The following is a 27,538-nucleotide window of genomic DNA, read 5'->3' on the forward strand; positions in this document are numbered from 1 at the left end:
CACTGTGTTGTGGTCTATATGCCTGTTTTTAAATGCTTTCTTTAAGCTGGTAAGTTGTCATTAGAAAAGTAAATTATAAGCCATTTTTCTTCTTCTAGCCCAGAGTCTTGATTTGTTTTAATCTTTTTGTATGCACATTCTGCTGCCATCTCTAAATTGAAAGAGATCAAGGTTAGAATGTGGTTTCACAAGAGGCAGTGGTCTGAATGAAAGCCCTACTGACAGCTGCTCAAGTGGAGGTCTCCTCCCTCTGTTCCATGTTTCCTCTCCCTCTGGTTTTGTCTGTGGTTCTCTCTCTCTTGCTTTGTGCTAATACCGCTGCTCCTTTCCAAGTGCGTATTTGATTTGTTGAAAAGGCAGAAAGAGAAGTCAACAAAATTGTGTCATCATACATTTTAGTAGACTAATTTGGCTCACGGAAGAACCTGATGAACATTTTTGTTGGTGTAAGGGCAGAAGTTTGGGACCAAATGACTTGAAGTAGTGATGTAGTGGAGTTGAGAGGAAGGGGAAGCTGAGAGGAGCTGTAGATAAGAGTGGAAGGACAAACAACAAACCCTTTCGTTTAGTTTAAGGAAGTTGCAGAGTCTCGTTCGGGTGTTGACTTGTAACATGTAGAACCTCATCCAGGGTTTGCAGTGCATGCACTCTTAGCGTTGGACACCACCTGTGCACCAGTAGCTACTGGTGTTTCAAATAGGCAATACTTGCAGAAACATAAATTAAATTGATGATGTAGGGAAATGAACAATATTTTTTCCCTTGTTACTTGATTCAGCTGTACTTACATAGAGTACAATATACAAAAAATGTACTTGTAAAGTACGGTCTTAAAATATCTGCTGCAAAGTGTTTCATGCTGATGAAAAGCTTGACATATAGTATCCTATTATCGACCTTGACAGCCAAGCTAGTTAGGGGAGAGGTTTTCTTGTTGGTTTGGGTTTGTTTTAATTAGTGTAATTAAGTGTGATGGCTGCTACATCTTTGTATAAAATCTGTACTTTTATTGCTTTCTGCCTGTCATCTTAGCAAATATTAAGTGAGATCTTGAATTTCTCGCAAGTGTAAAACCCTGTCTTTTTTTTATACTCTTAAGTAAGTGGTTGTATTTGTTAGTAATGTTTTTTTGTAACTAAAGGGTTAGCCTCTCTCCAGGTTAGATTCTCTCCAAATCTCCATTGTCCTCACTGGATAGGTTTGTCAGTTATTGTATCTCCCATCAATGAATAACAACAACTGTCAGTGAACTGTTTGAGAAAGCCTTCATCTTTCCAGGAAAGGCCTTGAGGAGGCTTCTTTTTTCCCTTCCTCTTTTCTAATGAAGGGGTTGAAAGTTGTAGGATTCTGACTGTGTGTGCTCTGTGTGTTCTCTTCAGTACAGTTACTATGTGTATTTTTCTGTTGATCTCACTAGCCACAGGGAGCATGGTTACACAGTTCAGAGGGCTGCTGGGTGGTAAGAATTACTTTTGTTGTTCTCCTGCATCCTTCATTCCTAGGGATGATACTTGATAATTATCTCTTAAATGCCAGTGTGTTGTTATTTTTATCTAGCTGTGACAGACTAGAACTTATTTCCCTCCTACGCTCATGCAGACTTTCACATGATGCTTCAAAAACACAGCTGAGAAGCCAAGCAAAAAGCAGGGCTGATTTGTATAAAACCCCTATATTAATTCAAAACTTCAAGTTGTGTTACTTATTGCTGTGTGCAAATCCAAACATTGTTCTCTGAAGAAGCTATTTCCACAATAACAATTTCTAGTGGGATCTATGGTCAATTAATACTTCTAAAAACTGTTTTCTGGGATGGACCTAGTCAGTACTTGCTATCATTACAGATACTGAGTAAGATAATTTGCTTTACTGTGTGTTAAGATGTAAAAATGAGGATGTCAATTCACGTTTAGTAGTTACCAAGTGCTAATTTAAAAATATTTGTCACTACTTGCTCTGTAGTAGGACAGAGATTGTTCTGGAGCTCCCTGCTGTGGATGGGCTGTCTTCTTCATGGGGGTCCCTCTGTATGAAAGTTCTGAAATTTGCTGTCAGGAAATACCTGCTAATATTTACATTAAAAACCCACTGAAAGTGCCATCCAGAAAAATATATTTCATGTAACATCTGAGGAAAGCTGATGCGTGAAGGGATGAAAACTGAATTGAAGCAAATTAATTAAGGAATTTGAGCAAATATTGGCAATAATATTTTTCTGTGTTCAGTATTTGACAATTCTAAAAGGAGCAACTCTAAAGTTGTTTAAAATAATATTAACATTGACTTAATGTAGCAGTGTAAACACATTTGTTGTGTAAGTGTGAAAATATAAATTATATAAATATGCAGTGGTATTTCTACAGATGTGTTGACAATTTTGGGCTAAAATCCACATTTTTAATTTGAAGCCATTTTAAGCGGACTTTTTAGTAACTCAGGAGATACTAAGATTTTTTTTTTTCCCTCCCCCCCCTTTTTTTTTTCCCCACAGACATGAATGAAAAATAAAAAGTCCTGTGCAGTGTCTGGGGGTTTTGTAATTATTAATTTAATTGATAGAATTTTGAAAAAATGATTGGGCCTTTCTAAAGGATGGAGATCATTGAACTCTGCAGGTCTGTGCAGTGTTACATGGTCTGTTCATACATAAATCAGACTAGATTGAATAGTCCTGCCTAGGCTTACGATCTGAATCTCAGTAAGGACTGGTTTCTCAGCTTGAAATAATTTCTTAATTGGTGGAACATTAGTTGGTTATTATTGCAAAAAAATGACATCTTCAGTGTTTTCTACATTACTGCAAGTCAAAGTTGTTAAAATACAGGTTGTTAAGTGCTGAAAACAGTTTTAGGTGAAGCAGATTACCTTACACTTGCCTTTGGTGAACAGTGTACAGGCTTTGAGAGTGTTTGGGTGGTTGGTTTTTTTTTCTACAGATGGACTTGGTTCAGCAAGGCAGAGGCATTTTCATGCTTTTTTACTCTAGTGAAGTCATCACTTTACAGCAGTGCAAGGCTTTCTCAGTTTTTTCAGCACAGGAATTTGTTCCTTCTACCAATTCCCTGTAAAATTACAGTTAAAACGTGTCACTGGTGTGATGGCCCTTCAGTTTCCATTCTCTCAGTATCACTGAGAATTTGTGTAGGCAGATGCCATTGCAGTTTTTGTGTTAGCACCTGTCTAAACTGTGTTGCACCTACTGTGCTGCCCTGAGATTATCTCATGGTCCCTTTTGCACTCATACAGCTCGTTTGGTCAACAGACTTCATCACAGTTGCAGTTTCTTCGGTATGTGTAATGAATAATGTAATAGAATAGCAGAACTGTGCTATATTTAGTGTTCATTAATGTACATGTTCCCTCTAATCCTTTTAAAAATATGTTCTTGCAGCCTATTTGTACTCCTCTCTGAGCATATTATGGTAGTTTTGATTTCAGTAATCCTTTGTGGCAAGAAATAAATTGAGCAGTAGGACGTTTATGTGGTATGAAAGCTTCTTTTTGATTGCTCATTCTCACTGACTTTTCTGACATGAAGGGAGCAAGGCTTATGTCTACCAGCTGTCTTGCTACTGCTTCCTTTAGTTAGCACTGATTTCATAAATCTAGGTCTTTGAAACATATTTTCTGAAAGTGTGCATTTGAAGTACATTTCCTAGTATTTAAAGAGTTTATTCATTGTATGAAACTACAGATTCTCTTGCCCCTTACTGTTGTATTTTTTTATACCCAGCTGTCTTTTTAATCTTTCATAACTTGTTACACCTGTAATATCAATATTCATGTAGGATGAAAGAAGAATTCCACTCAGCATTGGTATGATGCTCTGGGTAACATGCTTGGACTCACTGCGTCTGTGAAACCCGTGGTGTTCAATGAAACAGCCAAGTACATTTAACAGAATTATGCAGCGAGATAAAAGCTTGGTACATAGTAGCTGGTATGAAAAGTGTTTCCATTCTCTCCCCATCCTGTTAGCAGAAGCGATGGATGATGAAGCTGACATTGTCATCACTTGCTCAGAGTGAACATTCCAGTGAGGTTAACTGACTTGCAGTGCAAAAGCTTGCACATCTGAATCATCATTGAAGGCAGTCAGCAGAAACAGGGAAGACGATGTTAATTAAACTTGATTGATACCTGGAAGCTGCAGATGAAGCCCTAAGGCCTAGAATTGTTGGTTTTCAGCTTATGTTGGTTTTAGTCTTATTTTAGGACTTTTGACACACATCAGAAAAGAATGAAACCATCTCTGTGTTTTGGCCACCTCTACTTAATGTAAGAGCTATAAAGATAGTTAGTCTTCAGCCTGTGTATTTTCTAAGATGATCCTGCAGTGCTTATTGTGTGACTCAGATTGACAAGAGTGATACACTGTGTAATGTCCAAGTGTTCGTATCCCTTCTTTTTGCACAGCTATAAAGAGATACATATTTTTTTGTGTTGTGTAGATTCCAGTGCTTCTGTCCATTTTGATTTTGTTACATGGAAGATTTGCTAAAAGTGTGATCCAATCTTAAGCCCAGCATGTATATTGTAAATCTGATAACCACAGAGCCTTTTGTGCTGGGAAAGGGCTGTTGATGTTGCCCTAGACCCCCCTGGATTGTTTGTTTCCAGATGTGCTGCATTGTCTTTTGCAGTCATCTTTGTATATTAGTTAACAAGCACACCAAGTTACTAAAATCTGATTAAGAAATAATTAGCAGTGATGTTATAATATTTATGTATACCAAGGCTATTAAAGGAATGTGTTACAGCTGCAAGTTCTTGAGCACCATCTTTGTGATGGATGATAAATTCATTTTGTAGACTTAATTACATTGCTTTTTATTGCTGAATATCCTCAGGTTATTTTGCTTTTCCCCTCACCCCAGTTTACTTTATGTAATTGGGTAGTAGATTAACAAATACATGAGCTATAATATGCTGTAATAAATATTTTCCTATGAATATTCTATTTATTGAGATCATTATTATGCTATTTGGACCTTTATTATATTAAACAGATTTTAAGAAATTTCAGAAGTGTCATGAATACCTAAATAGAAATTTCAGCTTCAGTAAACATTTTGAGACAAGTCGTGTATCAGTAGAAGAAAGTGAATTCCTCACATGCATTTATAATGGGAATCAGAGAGCAAGTTGCACTGTGTTATTGATTATGTTTAATCTTTTTTCTTTTTCCAGTTGCCCATATTTGTCAGAGAAGATTACACCTGCTATACCTGCAATTGGTGGGATTCTTTTCTTTTTCGTGATGGGGACCCTGCTGCGCACTAGTTTCAGTGATCCTGGTGTCCTCCCACGTGCAACACCAGATGAAGCAGCAGATCTAGAAAGACAAATAGGTAACACTGAAGGTCTGTTGTCTCTTCGCTTTCCTCCCGAGAGTGCATGTACTGTGTGAAGGCAGTGTGCTGCTCTGCTCATGGGAGGCGTTACTCCCATCTTGCCCACTGTTCTGGAGTTGTAATGTCTGATGACATTGCAGTGATTCCTGTGGAAAGATGGTTGATCAGTTCTTCACCAACAAATATAGTAAACAAAATCCTGGCCTTGGACAATCATGGTTATTACTGTAAATACTTTTCAGCAAGTCTGGTAGAAGTCTCTGTAGTGCACAAGAGAATACTTCCTAAAGTGTTTTTGGCAAGACAGCTTATATTGCAAAAGTTTTACAGTTGTGCCTCTTTTAATGTGATGTACCCTCAGAGTTTATCTGCATTTAATTATGCTGTTATTCATAATGTGAAAGAGTCAGATAAGTCTCTGTGTTAATATATAGTCTTGTAAGTTGATGCAGTCTTGGGAAGATTTTTCTTCAGTAAAAGTAATAAAATGTTACTATTTTTATTTGAGTAAAGCACAATTAAAGGAGGGTGAACTAGATTTTAATCAGCCCCACTTATCAAGGGAATTGTTAACTAAATTCTGATTGTGGGATTTCTACAGCTACAGACATGCTGAATAGCTGAAGTGTGCTACCTGGATAAGAAAACACAGGATGAGTTTGCAGAACTGCTTCATAAACAGTGGAGGTTTTTGCTTATTTTTATGCAAGCTACTAAAGCTTGCTAAAGGTTACTACATCTGCTTTAATATGAGAATTAATAGAAATCCCATTTCCGAAGCAATTTCAGAGGAACACTCACTCATATAATTGAAAAGACAGATAACAGGTTTATGCAGTCACAGGAGAAATACCAGCAGTGTCCTTGATATTTAATACTACTATAGTACAATCTTAGGTCTTGTTTACTGTGACAAATAATTTAATGCAGTAAGAGCAAAAGCTGTTGTTGTAGGTGCTTCTGTATTTATAGAGTGTGAATTTGAGCAGTTAACTTCAGACTAGGTTTTTTCTGGTTCTCTAGATTATATGTCCTCCACAGAGCACTAGTGAAAATGTCTTAGGGGCAAAGTCATTGGTTTAGACTAACACCATATTATGGTGTATCCATGAAGCAGAAGTTCTAGTTTAGTTTCCTCAAAAAGCAAATGTAGTTCGTACACACCAAAATCACACTGTGAACGATGCCCAAGTAAGTGGGAATGATACAAGAATTCATGTCAAAATAGCAAAATGTTAACAGCAGTATGACCTCTTATTACATAGCTGTCAAGAGATTGCAGCTATTCTTTCTGTAAGAATGACGTGTGGGAGGAGGATGGAATTCAGACAGGTATATTCCTTCGTGTTGCCAAAAAGGAATGCTCCTTTATATCATAAAGTTGTGTTCCAATTTGTAGATAAATAATAGTTTAAAATATAAGAGTTTTCCAGAGAGAGCAATTTCAAAATAGAGATTCCCATTTAACTGTTTTATTGCTTTTGTAGTTACTGTGGCAGCTCGCCAGAATTCTGGTTTTTTAAATTGAGGTTTTTTTCAATTTTATTAATGCAATATTTAGGGAGCAGTGGACATTTTTTGCCTATTTCAGTACTGGAGATGCCAGTAAAATGACTTATGATTGGAAGGTAAATATATTTGTTAGAGATTTGAAATCATAAGACTATCGTTTTAATTGAGTAACCTTTCATAAGACTTACTTGAAGAACTTAGATTGCTTACATTCTTTACATTTTTTTATATTTTACATTCATATTTTACAATTCCTTTACATTTCATAAGCCTGACATCATGACCTCTCCTAGCTATTTCACTCCAGCAGTCCCAGTGCACCTATTTTTTTCTCCTATTGTTGTGAAGCACAAGTAGTCTTAATTTGCCAGTCATCAACTTGGTCTCTGCTGTCCTAATCATAAAGAACAGAATGTAATCTGTTTCCAAAGTGGAAAATTAGGTCTTTATCGTATGTGGTATGCATTACTTAAAACAATAAAGGAAGCAGTGCTTTCTAGATAAAATAAAACATAAGTGATACTTTAGAAAGTTTAAATTAAGAAAATAGTGTTGTATGTTTTAGTTAAATTTAATCTTTCTCAATTTAGCATTTTAAAGTAGTTTAAAAATGAAAGCTTAACAATTGTTTAATGAGTACCAAGCTTGTTTTTAAATAATCACTTCTACAGAACAGCACACAAACCATCTTACTTATATGCATAGAACCAACCCATTTGTGTTAGTTGGTCTTCTGCCTTTTCTGAAAAACAGCACTGTGTGGGTCACTGCTGTACCTAATCAGAAGTTCTCATTAGGAAAGGGCTGGACCACCATAGGAGGGCACTGTGTGGAAGTCACACTCATGAAGCATATTTAAACCAGAACTAGGAGAAGAGAAGAGATTTGTGTCCAATCCTGTTGACCAACCATCTTTCTTTCACTTATTATATTAACAGATTTCTTTAAACCCATTTTTGGCTAAGGATAGGATTTTGAAGTTGGTTAGAAGTAGGATTTACAGAAAAATCTTCAGGATTTTTATTGCTGGTAATCTGTTTTGTTTCTTTTTCTCTGTAATGAGATAAGTATTAATGATTGAGAGAATAATTTATTCCTACTATAATGTGGGATAATTGTAAAGAAAATCTGAAGCATAACTGTGTATGAAGAAAAATGTATTTGAGGGAAGTTATCTTAGCTGTGGTTAAAGTAAAGGATATACTTGTTGCTTACCTCACTAAAAAGTTTGCTGAGTGGAAAATAAGGGTCATCAGTTTAGATAGAAGGGTAGATATGATGTTTCAAATTGTGCCACTGGTTACTGAAAGATCAGCCACAGGAAAATCATAGTTCCAATTCCTTAAACTGTTTGAAAATTAATTAAATAAAATCTTCCTAAATACTGGAAGGCTTTCGCACCTGCATTTGAAAAGGGACAGAGAGGAGGTTAAGATGGTGACAAGATTAGTAGTATCCGTCTCGGTTCTGTCCTATGTTCCCTATCATCTCTGTAAGTACTTTTCAAATTCTGTGTTCATTTCTTTGAATTTATTGAGTCTCTTAGGCAGAAAATGAAATTAAAATCCATCACTGAAGCTGCTACTGAAATTTACTTGTTGATTATCTACCAGTAATAATGGCAGTGCAGTTGGGGGGAAGAATTTTCAGAACAAAAACTAGGATAACTTATTCTTTTTATGTAAAACAGATGGTCTTTCTAATGGGAATTTACCCTTTCAGTAATTATATATAAAGATGATAGTGATGACGGTCTGCTAAATGATATTACAAGAAGAGTAGTTATTAGGTTTAGTTATCTTGCTATGACAATTTTTTCACCACTGTATCCAACTACTTGGTGAAATCTTGAGTGTTCTGTAAATCATGTTTTAAATACACCTTTAGTAAAGGATTTTCCCCGATTTAACCACAGCAAACAAATCCCTCACTTTTTAAATCCAGTACTCATATATGCAGTATTTAGTTGTATCTATGTTTTTGAAATGAATGTGGTGTAATAGTCTCTAGAGTTTAAGACGTGCAGTTTAATTCTCTATTCTTATAGAATGGCAGATGTATAAACAGGCTATAAATTAACTGTCTGTGTTCTTGGCTCCATTTGAAGGATGAGGTATTTTGAACACTTGCTGATTGGCATAGAAAGTGGCTTAGATACATTATTTTCATAATCCAGAGGTTATAAAGACACACACACACACACACACAAATAATCAAAAGGAGCAGTGAAGTTGTTCTTTGGGTAATAACCTAGACAGGCAAGGCAGAAGGCAGCACTGTAAGAATGTACTTCTGGTTATTGTGGCCTTGACACAAGAAGTTGCTACAGTTTGTTCTGGAAAGTTGTTTGGGTTTTGGTTCGTATTTCTGGAGAATCCTGTGCTTTCTGGTGTTTACAGTCCATTCTGGGCTCTTTTCTGCCTCTTATTTGCATTGCATGCTAGGTACATACATCCTGCATTCTGCCCTGTCTTTCCTGTACTTCTGTTCAAGCGCTGCCTCCATGGCTCTTACCTGGATCCTGCTTGGTTGTATCTTTTGTTGGCTGTCACTCCTTCCTCTTTTTCTGATTCTTCCTTCTATGCTGCTATTTACTCACCTTGTGTTTTTGTGATGGATTTACTCAAAGTTTTTCCTTTCTCTGGGTTGGGCAGGTGCCATCTCTTTCTTGTGGAGGTGGTAGGAGGTAGAGTCAGATTCCTTGACTCTTGATTCCTTGCAGTGTTTGACTGCGGCAGTCTCCAATAAACCCAATTCTGCTGTAACGTGTCATCTGTGGTTTCTCTGCAGTGATGGAGTGTTCATAACCTTTTCATAAACAGGTTTATCTGTGCTCTGCAGTAAAGAAATACGGAAGTTAACTGTATAGCTCTTAACAAGGGTAGCTAAGCTGTGACAATACCAACACGCTGCCCATCTTTCTTCTAACAAAGCTTGTGCAGAAAAAGTTGCATGCTGAGCTCAAAGCTACAGCATGTGTTAGGTTTCAGCTCCTTCTTCAAATTTGTCTAATATGATAAAGGTGTTAAAATGTTTATAATTCATCTTGAGTTCAGAAGGGGTTGAATCATCTTGCTTAAGCATCTGAACACCAGAAATTGGTATCTTAGGAAAATTTTCACAAAAACCAAGTGCTTGATTGAGTGGAAGAATCCTGGTGATACCTACGCAAAATGCCACCCTCCGAGTCTCATCTAAATAGCACCTCCCATTTATTTTCAATGTAATAATTTGAGAAATCTAAGTGGAGTTTGTTGTCACATTGAAAGGTTACTAGACTGTGCTGTATCTCCATTAAGTACTTGGGGTGACTTTCTTATAGCAGTTCAGGTACCTTGGTCCTGCAAGAATATGGATTGTGTGTTTGGGGGTTTTGTAGTAGGGTAATGAAAATGCTGGAGCCCCATCTAGTGCATGAACATCTAACACTGCTAGAGAAGTTATAAAATGTGTCAGAGCAGAGAGGATGGAAGGCAATCCCATTAGTGGGAAATTTTTAAATTTTTGTAAAGTAACTTGCGTTACTACATCAATAATGGATTAGAAGAGAAAGGTGTAGAAAGTAGTGATTAAATGGAGGTTCATTTGGGGAAGGTGATTCTATAAAGGTTAATCTTAATGTGCCTTAAAGAGAGTGCATATATTAAAAGATTTAACTGCGTTAGAACCCAAGTATGAGCAGTCCAAGTGAAGGCTAATGAAAAAATCACTGAAACATCAGGACGTGTTTAGCACATTTAGGTTAGATAAATCTGAGTAAATCCAAGCACATTTGACCTTGCCCTGTTGCTTTGTTAAAAAAAAAAAAAAAAAAAAAAAAAATTAATAAGCATAAAGACTGGGATTTCAGGTTTGATCATGCAATGTAGGATTGTGGGTGAAAGTTTGACTCTATGGAAAGTCAGCAAGGCTGTTGTCATTAATTTCACTTTCATTAGCTTTCAACCTCGGATTTTGAGATTAATTTTCCTCAGAGAGCTAGGATTTGCTGTCTCCCTGTGAACTTGAACTTCCCTGCAACGGTTCGGAAGGAAATCCTCTTAGAAAACCGATGTTGTAAGTATAATGGGCTGGCCAGTAGTTTCCCTTTTCTGCCAGAGGAGAGGGAAGTTGCCTTTGAGAATTTGCCAGAGCCTATTTTAGAATAAAATAAACGCAGTGCACTTTTTGAACGTCTTAAAAAGTGGGAAAATACTGGTTTTAGTCATTGTGCATTTTGGATGCATAAATGATTCATTAGGAAAAAGAGCTTTTATCTTCTAAACAATTCACCTTGACTGGTTTAAGTAGTTTTGTTTTAATGATCATATACATACTCAGGAATAATAAGATTTTGTAAAAGAATATGTGAAATATTACTGTTATTTTAGGAAATTCAATGATTCAACAATTTTAGTAGTATAGAAAGCTACATGTGTAGAAAATTCAGGCTTTGTGTGCATTTTTTACAATTATGCACGTAATTTGAGTGTGAGTATCAATTGGTCATCATTGGTTTATTAATGAATGTTATACATTCATGTGCTAAATGCTTTTTTTGATAAATAGCTAATTGGTGCTAATGAACTACATTTTTGTTTGCAATTTAAGTCTATTTCGATCAGGCTATTGTCAGAAATGGGCCTAACAGTGTGTTTGTAAGGCCCATGAATTTATGGAAGGGCTAAGAAGCCTACTGGGGATGTTATCACCCAAGTACAGTGTATTGAAATACATTTATCTTTTTCAGTGGTAGTGACTAATATCAGCTATATAGGATTTTTAATAACAAAATATTACTATGGTGGTTTTCTTCCCTAAAACATATTGTCTTTTGTAGATCTGTACTAGTACAAGTTATTTATTTCAGCATTTCATGCAGCCTGTGATAATTTGTTTTACAGAAAATAAGTTTTCACTGCAAACAGGGAGGCTTTTCTAAATGTAATCTCTGGATGATGAGAGATTCTTCCCTGTTTTCTGGATTTAGGAATCATACATGTCTCTGTAAAGCTTTAAATAGTGTAAGCACAGTTGTGCTGTGCCCTTCAAAGAACATCTTTTCAGCTTAGTGCTGAATTAGAATTCAAAAATCAAAAATTACCCAACTCAAACTGATGTGTCATGAGGACAAATAAACTGTTATGCAAGTAAATAAAAAAATACAGTTTTTACTATAACTTGAAGAAATTATTTCTGTTAACCTCATCAAATTCTTGCACCTGCTGGAGTGCTTTAAAATCACAATCGTTAAATCAATGAGGTTTTTTTAAATAACATAACTAAAAAACAGCAAAAAAGCAAACTCAAGATAATGCCCATGTTGCACATGAAACAATTTTGTCTAGTTGTGCTTCAGCATGTTAATACACTAGTAGCTTGTAACGCAATACTTAATTGAAAGTACTGTCAAGTAGTATTGGCCTTGAGGTCAAAATCAGTAATATGGGTTGTTATGGGAGCCATACAGTAATCTCTGCTTCCGCTTGCAGACCATAGGACCTTTTTCAGCATTGCAGGAACATTGCAGAAGGTAGTTTAGATACAACACAAGCAAATGCCTGTAGCTTACCAGGGTCTAGTAGGCTACTTCTAAGCTGCTGTTTCTTCAGTATTCACTATTTTGTTCTCATAAGAGACATTCAGGAACTTCAAACCCTGATTCCACCATTCTCAGCTATTGCTCCTCTCCTTCCCACCCTCTTCTCAAGAGTTTTCTGCAGTCCAGTGACTTCAGAAGTTTCAGTGATCATGTTTACAGTGGTGTCCCACAAATAGTTTTATTGATGCATATTTATGAAGTGGTAAGCATGTTGCAAATGGGAATTTCTTAAGCTCGATTTGCTGCCAAATCTAGCAAATCATTTAATGACACCTTTGCCAGCACAACTATGTTACCGCTGATTTGAATACCTTACGAGGTAGGAGGCTTTCTAGTTGCCCCCTTGGAAAATGTGTTGTTTGTAGGCTGTGTAAATGTGTCTGCAGACCTGTCAGAAGCTGTGAGTGATACTTCCAACAATTTGAGCTCAAATGCAAGTCATGAATCTTTCAGTAACCTGTCATTACAGCTCCACATTTGTCCAACATGAAAGTGAGGGGGACAACTTGATACACAGTTGTACAGGTGACTGTGACTTCAAAATGTAGTTTCATTCATATACTGGAAAATAATTCATTTTACTTCCCCATTGTTCTTGCTGCTCAGCCTGTCCAAGAGTAATAATTTAGGTTGTTTTTTGGTTTTTTTTTTCCACTTCTGTGGTTTGATTTGATTGTCATTACACAACAAACTGGGAAAAAGGTACCACTTTTATATGTTCAGCTTTCAGAGTATAGCTCAGCTTGCACACATTTAAAGGACAAAATTGAACTTCAGTGATTCAGCCTAACCAGTCCTTTAGTTGCTGGATAAAATGAGTGCTGATATTCTAAAATAAAGCAAAAGTAAGCAAACAAAGCTCAGAACCCCACCACTTGCACCAAATGAGGTAGTTGGAAACTATTTTTATGCAACAAGCTTCAAGATGTGTAAAAGTAACACTGGGAGTTAGATTTTCAAACTTTGAAACAGCAAGAGCTGTGAAATACTATTCTGGATGTGCTTCATTTTATCACAGCATTTAAAAGATCTCAAAGTGATGACTGATCTTATTTCTACCAAACGCCAAGGTCTAATGGCAGATCTGCTGTTGCTTAAGTAAATGTGCAGATTCTATATTAGGTTGTAGAATTTCTGCATCACTTCTAGAGAGTCTTTTTGTTATTATAGGAATTCTGAAAAAATTAATTGAAATCCTAATTTGTCCAAGTTTTACCATCCTGCTACAGTAGTCATAGTTTTTAATGTATTCTCCATGAACTATTGGGGGTGTGAAAGTACAAGAGTTTTGTGATCAAGATTGATGTCAGCATTTGAGAATTGGGTTGGGTGATTTCTTTAATTCAAATTGATTGGCTATGGATGCTATTTGTAATTTACTGTCTTTTTGCTACATGTTATTTTAGAAGAATACAAATGGGAAACAAAGTTGTTTTAAGTGTTTTGATGTCAATTTGAAACTTACTATAGGTTGCCATCAAAGACAGTTCTGTGCATACACCAAAGCTCATGTGAAAAATGTAATGCGTTCTATTTCCATGTTTAGATATTGCAAATGGCTCCAGTTCAGGAGGATATCGCCCCCCTCCCAGAACAAAAGAAGTGATCATCAATGGACAGACAGTGAAATTAAAATATTGTTTTACTTGCAAGATTTTCCGCCCACCTCGTGCCTCACATTGCAGCCTTTGTGATAACTGCGTAGGTGAGTAAAAAAAAGATATGGCATATGTTCAATTTAGTAGCTTATATATTGTTATGAGTACTTTTGATATGAGAGAGAAAGAGTTAGTGACAAGATTACTCAAGAGGTCACTTGCTGTGTTCATCCTTCTTTCCTATAAGCTCTGTTAAATGTTAAGAGTTTTAGAGGAGTTGGGAGATTTGGCCTAACAGATGGTTGTTGCTAATCTAAGGAAGAATATCTTCTGGTGCATACATCTTTCCTAACCTACTCTGCCAGACAAAGAACACACCCAGTTCAAATAGAGAGGCATAGTGTGTACGGTGAACTTTCCAGTGCAGTGAACAAAGCTTTATGGGAGTCTCTAGAGTTGTTTCCTTCACCAAACTACACTGAGGGCAAGGAAATGTTTTTTTCACTTCATTATAGGCTAACTATGTAGCATAGTTCAAATGGTTAGAGCTTGCATTGTGACCAGAATACACACGGTAGGTGATTCTTACCTGTGAACAGTTTTAAGACTAGAAATCTGAAAGTCAGAATCCATAAGAAATAGCTGGGCAAACATGCTATTTTGAGAGTAAGTAGATGTTGTCAAGACCTAAGGATATTTTGTAATGATAGGTTGGATTTTTTCCTCTGAACATCTTGTCTTTTTTCATTACTCTCTTCTTCGGAGGGCAGACAAGGTGATTAAGATATGCTTGGATTTAAAAGCAAACCAAAAAAACCCCACCAATCAAATCTGAGTAGCTTCTAGTTAATTAGATCACATTTAGAGTTCAGTGCAGCTGATTAGCACACTGTTGAGCCTGGATCTTATACATTCAAGAAAATAATGTAGAAAGATGTCTCCAGCTGAGAAATGTAATTGCAGCATTCAGCAGCTTTATTTTTAGATATAAAGCAGTCATTGGGAGAATTACAGTTTCATGTTTAGATGATATTCATTTAGGGAGTACACTTACAGCAGAGTGAGAAGCTTAGCCTTTTGGCCCTATACAGTTGATTGGTATCTTTAGATGGTTCCTTCAGTAAATAATTTTTTCTGATGTGTTAAAACTGAGTAAGTGTTGTAAAAGCTGTTGAGCTTGGCAAATAGGGATGTTTATGAATTGCAGTTGACACATTTTCAGAAAAATATTTTATCAGATATGTAGCCTGGACATAAAAGTGTTGTATTGCTCAGCAAACCTGATAATATGAAAATGAAGTTGTTGACCAGTGCAGTAAAATAAAAATTGAAGGCTGTTGTCTTTACCGAGAGTGCATAAATAAGAGCAACTCACACACACACATCCTGAAGCTTATTTAATAAATTGTTTTTTAATAAATTGGTATGAAGAATTTTGTTACAGGTTATTCTGTAATCTGATGATGTCCTTGTCATACTAAATTTGGAAAACATACTCCATGAAACATAAAATTAATGATGGCAGGAAAACAACTCGATCCTTGCTTTCTGATTATGTCTGTGCCTGAAGCAACAGATGTGAATTATTATGAATGTAGATCAAAAAGGTCTGAGCAAATGACTCATAAGAGTGATAATTGTATCCAAGATTAGGCTTTTCTGCTCAAAAAATAGCTATGATCATTGTAATATCCTCTTGCACATTTTGTAATTTGAAGTTATTTGTGTTAAAAAAAAATTCCATTCATTTATTGGAATGAATTTGCTGTGGTTTTTCTCCTCACCTCATTCTGCAATGGAAATTATGGTCGGGGTGCATTGGATAGTATTTCTGTTTCCTGATTCAGTACAGATATTTGTCATGTAACTATTCTGGTCTTTTGAAGGAAAGAAGTGAAAGCTACAAGTACCTGCAGCTAATTTTCTGTGGAAAATAGATGTCAAGACAATAATTTTGCTCACATACTTGTGGAAAAGTAACAGAGCATACACTTAATTAAAATGTGTTACATAGTTTACCACCACTCTTAAGTTAGGATTGTCTATATGATGATGCTTTTATTTAATTTTAGTTTGAGAATAAATCTTATAATAGCAGTGGGTGTTCTTGTGCCACTGTCATTTGCTGGTTCCTTACTGGTGTAACTAAACCAACGCAAAAATATTCCTACTTCACACACATACAGATACATAAGTAACTTAATATTGCAACTCACTACCAATATGACTGCGTTCCTTTCTACCACATAGTTCTGGAAGCTTTTGCTAGAGTTGTAAACTATGTACAGAGACATGTATGATACAGGAATGGAATCTTTCTTCAAACTAGCACTCACTATTTATCAAAAACAGTATGCTATCTTTTCCTAAAGGTGTTTTATGGTACTGGGCAAATGAATGCAGTGTTAAAGAGAGGTTCTTTTGTTCCATATTTTCTATTGATGCTTTTCATTCTGTAAGGAATCCTTAGCAACATTTTAAATATGTGAGTACAAAAATTATTCATTGTTGGTATATTCCTTCGTGAATTAATCCTAACGTTCTAGTTGTCCGGTAGGCATATCTGTTACTTATCTTGTTTCTAATTTTCATTTCCTCATTATTTTTTAATAAATGTCATGTATATTTAGATAAAAACATGAAGAAACATCTTTTTGTTTAAAGAAACAAACAAACCGCACTGAACTAATTTGAATTCTACCCATAATAATACTTCAAACTCCTTTAGCTTTACAATATGTTCATAATAGTATCCAGAAAAATATATATTTTTGTACAAATATAGTTTGTTGCATTTTTTTGCATTTGTTGCATGTTTGATCAAGTAAGTGTTCCCTGAGACAGATACTTTGGGTGTATTCCTGACATGCTTGCTTTTAACTGCCTTAGTGATTGGCAGTTGGAAATTAGCCCTTCAAGGGTTTTCAGTGTACCATTATGTTGCTTAAAAATTATAACTGAATTTAAAATAATGTACACATAAACACAAGAGATAAAGGAAAGAATAACAACAGCAGGCAAATTCTGAGCTCAGGCTAGTTATTGCGGGGTTTTATAAAGAGGTTTTGATTGCACTGTGTGATGCTAGTAAGAAGCCATTTGTTGGCTTTGGTTCTGAAATGACCAAATTCCTTTTAAATTTATTTATTTATCTATTTATGGTCATTTCAACACTAAGGCTGTAATTTTCTTCTTCTTTTTTTTTTTTTTTTTTGGTCTGGTTTTAATAAATAACTTTTGTCTTTTTTAGTTTAATTTCTATAATAAAAGCATCTGACTATTTCCAAGCAATCTGTTTAAATATAGTACCAAATGACTAACGAGAAACAGTGAATAATACTTAACAAGCAGTAAACCAGCTTAGTCCAATAATCTATCTAAAGCATTCCTGGTATTCACATGCCACAGTTTTGCTTATCAAGTGAAGTAACTGATACAGACTAAGGCAAAAGTCCAATATGATGGAAGAAGAGATCCATTTATAATAATCTAAAAGAATATGGCCATTTTATTTCTTTCAATATCTGTATGTCGTAAATTTATATGTGACTGATGGATGAAAGTAGCTTCTCTTCTCCAGTTCCACTATGTTTCTTTCAACACATGACTTTTTTCCAGAGGATTCAAAGCTCAGATTTTTGAAGTTGGATATCACAACCTTTAAACGTTTAGTTTGAATTTTCTGGATCACCAATGAACACAAGAATGGCATACTAAGTTAGACCAAAGTTTCAGTTTGTGTAGTAGCCCGTTTCCCACCATGGCCAGAGAGGATCCCTGGTGAAGAATGGGAGAAGAGGGCAAGCACTCAAGGATGCTTTCTATTGAATATTCTTATTTACAGCATATGCCTTCTTGAACCCTGAGGGGACATCCCTTTTTTTTTTTGTTTTGTTTTTTAATAGCCCTTGATAGATCCTAGTTGGCCTTCTTTTGTACTTAATACAAACTTCTTTAGATGGGGAACCATAATGCCAGTAGTGCTGAGGCACACATACCATACTGGCATTTTATATCAACGTTTTTGGTTTCTGTAGGAGATAGGATTCCTTTCACTTGTAAGTCTGGTTGCTTTTCTGTAGATCCAAAACATGAGACTAAGTGTCAAGTTTTTGGCAGAAATTTTGACAGAAAATAGTCTATATTGGAAGCCAATAGACACCCCTTTTCTGGTTAAATCATTGCTTCTGTAAAGCACTTCTACCAGGCAACTGTAGGTATTGTCTTTTGGGTTTTGTATTGACTGGACTACATTAATTTATTGTTTTGAAAATACAATATGCTAGCACTCTTCTTTCATTACCTTATTATCTCCCCTCTTGCTTTCAGTTCTTTTTCATGACCTTTGCCTACTTCTTTCCTTACATTTCCTGGAATGAGGAGAGTACAATTTTCACTTCATTTTGGGGCCTGATTTATGAACCTGTTAAACGTTGGTTCGGGATGTGCAGAAGTAACTCTTTAGCTGAAGAGTTAAAACCACAAAGTTGGCTGCTATGTCCTTTTTTTCTTCTTCTTTTGTATATTTTTTCCCAAGTTTTTACATGTGAGAAATGGCTTTGGCTCTTTCTATTTGTGCTACCTTTTTGGGCACCCAAGAAGCTGCTGAAAGGAGTATGCAGCAGCACTTACAGAACTGATATTTGTTTATGATTGTGCCATCTGTATACTAGATGTATGTTAGAAATTCAGGGAGCATGCCATGTTTGTCAGAGAGTTTTTAAGTCTAAGCCAAAGCAGTGGTAAATATGGTAGAAAGTCTCTTTAAAAAATACAATAGTATAATAGGTTACTTCATAGAGAGATTGCAGCTTTTATATAGTGGTCTGCATATGAAAAAAAAGCAGAGATGATCATAATACCCAACTACGTAAATGATGTTGTAAGCCACAGATGTCAGACAGTAGTTACCAAGAAGAATTAGGAACCTACGACAAAAAATACTTACATTTGGTGCAATACCAATTTGACAGATAGATAGTTAGGAATTCAAAGACAGATACAGAAGTGTGAATAAAACTGTGTGCTTTCATGTAGAAAAGAGGAACAACTCCATAAACTTTGTGGATGCTGATACCTGGTAAGGATACTATGCGTTTCCTAGAGACAAGTTGGGATTTCTAACTCTCTTCTTCCATGGTTGGCTGTGTGTCTGGCACTTATTTGGTTCCCAATGTGTGAAAGTATTGACAAGAATAGGTATTTAACTAGAGATTGTTAAGCAGTGAGGTCCTTTGCTGTGCACTCTTTGTACCTTTCAAAGAACAGTCATTCTAAACTGCTGCTGTTGCCTTTGAAAATGTCACCATTAATGTGCATGCAAAGGGATTTGTTGCTAATTAGTCGACATTTATTATTGGAGATAGCAGTGAAGTAGGCTATGTGACAATACAGTTTAATTACTGTGAGCTATCCTAGGGCAATGGATGGATGTTCTCCTGATAAATCAATTGCTATTTTTATTTCAAACATTAAGCATGTTTATTTTCTTTTTGTGATTAACGTTAGCCTGCTACTATTTAAGCTGATGAGCATGGAAAAAGCTGACATTGCAACTGATTTGCTTGAATAAGCCCCACCCAAATATCTTAGCTGTCTGGGACAGTATTGAAATGATTTTAAGAGTGAAATATTTGTTGAGTAGCCCTTGTGTTTGTGTTTCTGATTGACCTTTTGTTGTAGATCTCCATACACATTATTAATCCATTTCATTAATATAGGCCCATCTTTCCCACTGTTACATCTCTATTTCAGTTTACATCACCTTGTAAATTAGCGTAGTGACCAGAATGTAACCTGGAGTAAACCTTTGGTGAGTATTTCCCAAAAGTAAATTTGAGGCTAGAAGGCTCTTTCTGTACGATTTGATTTTCTTTGGGTGTTTTGATTTGGGATCAGAGTACGCAAGTACTGAAGTGTGGCGATTTAAAGGGTCCATTGTTCATTGTCTATAGCAGATGTTCTAAAATAACATCAGCATGAATATAAATGTAACTTGCAATCAGTCTTTTGTTACTCAGTCTCTTTTTCATATAAGTTTCTACTCCAATTTCATTTTGCAAAAGTAGCAGCAAAGGCATTTTCAGGGGAATGACTGTCACACAGGTGAATGTCTAAGTTAAACTGATCCATGCATTTGACTGCTGTTGGCAATTGGTGGCAAGTCCTATCAGTGGCTTTTTTAAATATGATTAAATAAATAATTTTCTGAGTAGTGATGACTTTAGTCAGTGGAGCTGTACATCTGAGCTAAGGATAGGTTTTGTGAAATTTGCTGTGAATTGGAGCTGAACATCTGAGCTAAGGATAGGTTTTGTGGAGTTTGCCATGAATTGGAGCTGAACAACTGAGCTGAGGAGAGGGTTTGTGAAGTTTGCCATGAATATCAGATTTTTTGCTAATTAAGTTAAATTATTAGACATTCTGAAGTGACTGTAAGGGACTTGATGCTATAGTTGTAATGGCTTTTGTGCATGCGTGCATGACTCAGCAGGCTGTTGGATTGGACTGTTGTATCTTAGACGAAAAGAAGTATTTTTTGTAATAAAACGTGTTCCTTATATGGACTTTAAAAATCTCATTTGTTTGCCTAAACATTTTAAGAGCATCCAGATTCTGAAAGTACTATTTGTCATACAAAATGTCAAATCAAGAAGCCTGAATAGATGTCATCATATCATGACATCATAGTCCTACAAAAAGCTGTAATTGTCATCATTACAAATCCGTGCAGATGTGTTGGTATCTCTACATAATTGTTCAGTGTGCATCCATGACAATGGACTCTGTAGTCCTATGTTGTACTGCTACTAACAAAAGTAATTTTGAGTAATGTTGGGCCAGTTGGTTGAGCTGTAATGTGATTTTTCTTTTGACTGACACAAGATTTGAATAGCGGGCTCTTCAGTCTTTCCAGTCCTGGGATGCATGTTTGCATGTGTTCAGTAAAGGTGGTAACAGTCATTGAATGCCTTAGGTTTGTGTCTTTCTTTACCCTACAATGCTTTACTTCAGTGGGATGGAAAAATTAGCAAGTGAATTCTAACCTGTGCTCATTGGAGTCTGCAAGTAGTTTGACCTAGATATTTTTGCACCAATACACTGTTTGTCTTTGAGACCTGCATTGACATTATGCTTTAGAAAAATGTACGTTGGTGTGCAGTGATCCAGTGGAGCAAAGGAAGAAGGAAGCAGTTCATAAATAATAACAAATGTTTCTGAGATCACAGTGTGAACAGGTGAGAGAAGCTGTAAGCTGAAGGGCCAGGCTGGCCTAAAATATTCCATGTAAAAATGCTTTTTTGTTCCCTGTGAATTATAAAGCTTTTACTAAAATTTTTGAAAGAATAAAGGAAGCATTGGGGTCATTTTGTCTGTGGTTTCCTGGAGAGTAGTGATTGAAAAAATGGAAGCTGAACATTTAAGGATTTAAGAGTCTACATGCTGTGCTGTGGAAAAGTGAAGATTTGACTCTTTCGTTCTGGGCAGAAAGGAACATGCTTTGGTTTGGCTTCTGACGCAAATACTGTAAACGCTCCATATAGAAGAACTTGGCTTATTAAAATGGGAAATGTTCTTTTTCAATCTGAGCTATCCAGCAGTTAATGTTTCTTAATTTTTCAAATGTAGATATTTTTGGGAAGGTAAAAACTGAGAAATGTCTCAGGTATGATGTAACTGGTATGCTGTTCTGTCATCCACTTGGCATATATTATTAGGTAAGTGTTAATGAGACCAGTGAGTCATGCTGACAGTTTGCTGCTTGAACTTTATCCTCTTTTTTTTCCCCACCTGTGTGATTCTCTCCTTTGTTCCTATTCACACAGCCCTTAGTAACACACAGCCATTGCTATGTCAGGTTTTCTCACTAAGCAAGGAACAAAAATGTTCTTTTCTTTTCTGCTAGTTCAGGGAACTGACCTGACTGATTCATCAGCAGCTTAGACAGTTAAAGAAGGAAATGGGATGAAGTGGCAGGGAAGGCAGCATGTCATCATCTCTTTCACTGATACTAAGTTCTTAGATTGGCTCAGTTATCTGCTGAAGCCTCACCCTTTGGATTTGGTTATGGGGTTGCTGGCTATCCTCAGGAGCTATTACCCAAATTTGAAGTTGCTGATCACTTGGGAAAGACTAGTAAAATAAAGTCACTGGTGCAGGTTTACTAACAGCTCTTGAGGTTTCTTACCTCTTTGGTTTTCTGTGGTCATTACAAACAGCATTTTAAATCTCCATTTACCCACCTCCTGTTTTCATGATACTTTGCTTTAAAACTGGTTGTACATTTTCTGATTCTTTTTGTATGCTTCAGCTTTTGTTCTCAGACCCTGAAAAAGTAATCAAAACTGGATTTTTCCTGCAGTCCTGATAAGTGTTAACTTGTAGTAAAGTTGGTGTTACAGTTTAGCTAATTAACACTTAACTGTGTCTGAAAGGATCATTTAATCTCTTTTCTGGCAGTGTTTGGGCCAGCTTTGGTGTTTGATACTGTGATGAGGTGGTCGGGGAGCTAGGCAACAGAAAATTAACCATAGTTTTAAGTCCATCTGGCTCTGTCAACCAGCTACCCATAGGGTAAAATGAACAGCAGGCTTGGTGTAAGGATGGAGAGCCATAAACACAGAGGCAAGAGATTGGTTCACAGGACTGCTAAAAGGGGAGAAGCAGGGCCATTATTTTAGCTGTAGTTCTTGATTACATAGGTATAGCTGTCATGTCATACCACATCCTGAAGGCAAATACATTAGCAATACAAATACCTTGCTGCTTTTGCTTAAAATTGAGTGCAGGAGATGATCTATTGCTACTTTTCTATCCATGGGATGCTTCCATAGGCAAACATTTCAGCCCTTGCAGCTTGCTTCCTCCCTGAATGAGAGTTCTAATCCATTTTTTATTATCAATAGTTTGTATTACCAATGTTTTAATTCTCTTCATTTGCCTCTGATATTTTTACATTAACTTTGTCATGAATGTATGATTAATTTCAGCAATACATTAACTATACCCTATGAATTTGAACAAGAACTGCAGTCATCACCTCGTAACAGTCTTCACAACAATCAGCTGCATTTGTATTTGCTCTGCATTTTAAATTTTGGAGGGCTGTAATTGCCAGGTTTTCTCCACATCAGAGGTTTTTCATTTGTCAGTGAAGGTAAATCTTAATTTTGCTGCCAGCATTGTCCAAGCCAAGTAGAGATGTCAGGCAGAGCTTCCTTTTTCAAACCATTGGTGGTTCAATTTGCAGGCATCTGGAGTGCTGGAGGTGAACTCTAAGTTAATATATTATTTGTTCATTAATACTTATTAAACCATGTCTATTGTAAGAAAGAAGAAACAGCTCTAGATTTAAGAGAGTTTGTATTTCTTAACAGCATTAGAAGTTTCTGCTTAGTTGTCTGTTCATTTTGTCAGAATTGGCTGTTTTCTCTTGCATTAACAAGCACAGCAGGTCACAAGCTGTAAGGCTATTATCTTTAACTTGCATTTACATATTTATGCTCTTTTGAGTAGATTAATCTCTTGCTCTTTAATATGCTTTTGAGGCATATAACATAAATGTCACATCCCTTTCTATTTTATGACTGAGAAAAATGAGTCCAAGTTTATTAATTCACTACAACCATGCAAACCCTTTAGTACTTCTTTTTCATTAGAGTTGATTCAGATTTAACACTGCAGCAGTGTATTTCATATCACCCTTTTCTGTCCATTTCTGCTTTACAAACATCTTAGGTAGCTACTTAGCTTCACAATGATTGGCAAGGTATATATTGAGAAAGGAGAGCCTTTCAATTCAACATGGAATTTAGAAGGCAGAAATTGGAGAGGAGTGGCAAGTAGGTTACGAATATAAAGTCAGCCTTTAGTAAGGAATGTATATGCATATATCAAAGTATGTATGTTTATAGACAGGGGTTTGTGTGTATGTGTGTTTCTATTTGCATTTATCTGAATCCATCAAATAGATGTCTAAGGTATCTAGTTTCATGGCTGGAGACTGAGCTTTATGTCAGTATAACTTGTTGATTCTCACAATGTCAGCATAGAATATAATGAATGTGTATATACAGAGTTCATTATCCAAAGCCATGTCATATTTTTTTTTTCTGAAGCAGTAATTTAGGATTGTGCTCTTTAAAAGGCTCTGTAACAGTATTTTTCTTGGTGTCATTATTCGCTCATATGTTGTATTAGGTGTCCATTAAATAAAGTGTAGTGTTTATCAGAACGTAAGAACTCATTCAGAAGCATAAATCTAAAAATAAGCATTGTTCAAATGTGATGTCAACTTAATTTTGGAATACAACTGTATTGCACTGAATACAGGTAGTATTGCCTGGTGTTTTAAATAGCAGAGTGTTTGGTTCTTGGTATTCTTAGCAGTGCTCATTGAATCAATATATTTCTGAAGCCTTATCCTAAGAAAGTTCAGTAACTTCACCTTGTATACCCCCACTGGAATTTGAAACAGATTTAGGGCAGAAACATGTGGTGCAAACAGCTGTCATGCAAAGCCACTTTAAAAATCCCTGAAAGTCTGGTGAACTCAGAAATCTGTTGTGCATGTTGTTTTGACTTTTTTAAATGAAGATAATACTAAATACATCCTTCAAGGAAAAGCTGTAATGTAGGTCTTTAACCTAAAACTACAGCTAAAATAAACTTCTGTGCTTGGACAGATGTGCCTTTTAAACATAGGGCTTAAGGACTTCACCTTTACTGTGGATTTATGTATAGTTCGATATCATACGTCAGCGGAGGCATAAAAGTCACAGAAAACAAAACAGGATTTAGACAAGGATCAGAGTCAGCATGAGAGCATCTATCTGTCTGATGATCCTGTATTTGATTGAAAAATTCAAAATTCTGTTGTTCTGTCAGTGTAATCTCTCCAATTAAAAGTTAGGAAATACCTGTTTGTTTCCATTTCCCGGCATACAGGAATGGATGGGGAGGAGGAGTCCAGGCTGCCGGGGGAGCAGAGTGATCTGTTCCCTCTGCTGCTTTCCAGTGCTTGGGCATTTCCCCTGTGTTGGGAACACTCATTTCTGACCCACCCTGACCTTTTCCTGTCTCATGAATGAGTTAATCTCTCAGGCAAATAAAAGGAAAGGGTTTGATTTACTAAAAAGTGGGAGGCTTTAGCACAAAGGGTAACAGAGCATTGAGATGATGTCTACCATTTCTTATACCATATGGTTTACAGAAAATTCCTGCAAGACTGAATAGATTATTTAAGGAAATAACCAACCCCAAAACCAAAAGAAGCATAAGCAAATTGTACAAGACTGCCTGAATTTTAACATTTGATAAATAAATAGTTTATGTGAATTATTTTGCTATTTATAATAGTTCTGTGTGGCAGTGTCACATCTTAAGAGGAAAAATAGGTGGTCTGGAATGGACAATATTTTGAGTGAAGCAATAAAATGAAGTGGGAGGGTATAAATATTTCATATACTATAATGGATGGATGAGATGATAGTAGACATAAGTCAGAAGTGTGATCGTGACAGATATAAATAAATCAACATTAAAACCTCCAGGTTTGAGTAGAAGAGTCACTGGAAGAAGAAAAACCAGACCTATTTTGAAAAAATAAAATACAGTGTAGTTGTACTGCTGAATATGACAGTGGATAAATACATGCTTATTCGTCTGCACTATTTATCACAATAATGTTGTTAGTTTAAGAGGAGCTCACCTCAGCCATGCTTTGATTTCTTTGAAAGCTGTAAGGTTTTCCTTAAAATACTCCTTTTTTTATTCTTTTTCTGTTTTTTACTTTCTAAATAAGAATTTCTCTGTGGCTAATTTGCAAATGCCATTTAAGTCATGAGTTTTAATATAGTATTCAGAAAGCTTTTTCCAAATAAACAGCATTTTATTAATCGTTTTCCGTTTTTTTTTTCTTCTGCCTCTCATTTCAGAACGGTTTGATCACCACTGTCCCTGGGTAGGCAACTGTGTGGGGAAAAGAAACTACAGATTTTTTTATATGTTTATTTTATCTCTGTCCTTTCTGACAGTCTTTATATTTGCATTCGTTATCACCCACGTCATCCTTCGTAAGTATGCTGGTGAAATCAGATTACGTATGTAGCCATTTGCTTGAGTTTTTTATTTTTAAGTTAATCTTTTGATCATTCAGGGTTTATTTCTTTATTTATTTATTTGCCTTTTCTCTGAAGCTTCACAATCCCCAGTAAGTCCCATTTCCAGTCTGTAGCAGACCCTGGTCATAGAAGTCATTGATCTGGTGCTGGCTGTATCTTAATATAGTGTTAATTTTCTTAATTTTGTTTGTCCATTTATGGGTGACTGAATGGAAAAGCAGCACACATACTGTATGTCTAAGGATACAGATAGTAGTATTTTCTCAAAGAATTTTTGTGTGCTTTTTAAAATGTAAGCACGGGTCACTTGCCATCAGAACAAACATGAAAATTACTAAGAAATAGATTGGAGCTATTTTACACATTTTGTTGTTTGCTGTTTAGTTTTACATCTTTCTCTACCCTATTTTCAACACAAGTTGCTTTCATTTGCATAGACATTCTGAGAACAACAAATTCATAAAGAAATGAATAAGCTATAGGAAGATAAATATTCATAAGTTTAAGATTGTTTTTTATTTGTATTCTGTTTTGGATTTGAGGTCAAGACTCTTGTGGGTACTGTCTAATTTTTTCCACAGGTCTAACAATTTTGTTAGCTCCTATATGATGACTATGATCTAATTTATGGTGGAGATTATAAAACTTGTCTTTGAAGACCTTTTGTATATTGCGGGAGTCTCTACTAAGCTTAAGTGTTCTATCTTTTCATTAATTACATAGGATATTGCTTTGAAGAGTATTTCTTGAATCATTTTGGAAATGTGATCTTTTTATTTCTTTGTATTCTGTATTATAATGGAAACCTGATAGAAGTAATAATTTCAGTTTATAACACGTTTATAAAGCAAACTTGATAACAGCAATATTTAGAAAATGTTTTACTGAAAAATAAGCTGGATAGTGCTCAATTTCCTACACTGCTTAGACTGTGCAGAGGAAATTTGTATTTTGAAAAGCAGAACTCCTGCTTTTATTTGTGCTTCACAAAAGGAGGATACAAAGCACTGGGTGGCTCTCCTGTAGCTCAGAGACACAGCACATAGGCTAGAAGTATGGGTGCCTAATTCTGAGGGAGTCTGGAACAAGTTGTTCTCACTGTCAGGTACAGCATTTCTAATACCAGTTGAAAGAGCAGAGATAAGATGTACATATTGTTTAAAAAGGGAAAAGTAATTTTTGGAAAGAGAACACTTTCCATTAATACTGAAATTCTCGACATTTATTTGGGCATACTTGAATATATATATACATACCTTTAACATTGAAGAAGGAAGAATGGGGGTTTTTTCTGGCATCTTACTTTGCTAGAATTCAGTAGTTGGAAACATTATCAGTCTGACAGTGTAAAGCTACTTTTGAAGCTAACCT

General features: G+C 35.8%; 1 protein-coding gene across 2 annotated transcripts in view; it reads left to right on the forward strand.

The window, feature by feature from the left end:
* Positions 1-27,538, forward strand: part of ZDHHC14 (zDHHC palmitoyltransferase 14) — a gene marked incomplete at its 3' end in the record, with an annotated part of 98,993 nt that overhangs the window by 51,127 nt on the left and 20,328 nt on the right. For both annotated transcript variants that reach the window (XM_080615200.1, XM_080615201.1), the window contains exons 2-4: positions 5,191-5,351; positions 13,994-14,152; positions 25,982-26,119. In XM_080615200.1, coding sequence (XP_080471326.1) covers positions 5,191-5,351; positions 13,994-14,152; positions 25,982-26,119 — 458 coding nt within the window. The remainder of the gene's footprint in view (positions 1-5,190; positions 5,352-13,993; positions 14,153-25,981; positions 26,120-27,538) is intronic.

Source organism: Psittacula echo (genome assembly GCF_963264785.1).
Source record: "Psittacula echo genome assembly, chromosome: 4".
NCBI classification, from domain to species: domain Eukaryota; kingdom Metazoa; phylum Chordata; class Aves; order Psittaciformes; family Psittacidae; genus Psittacula; species Psittacula echo.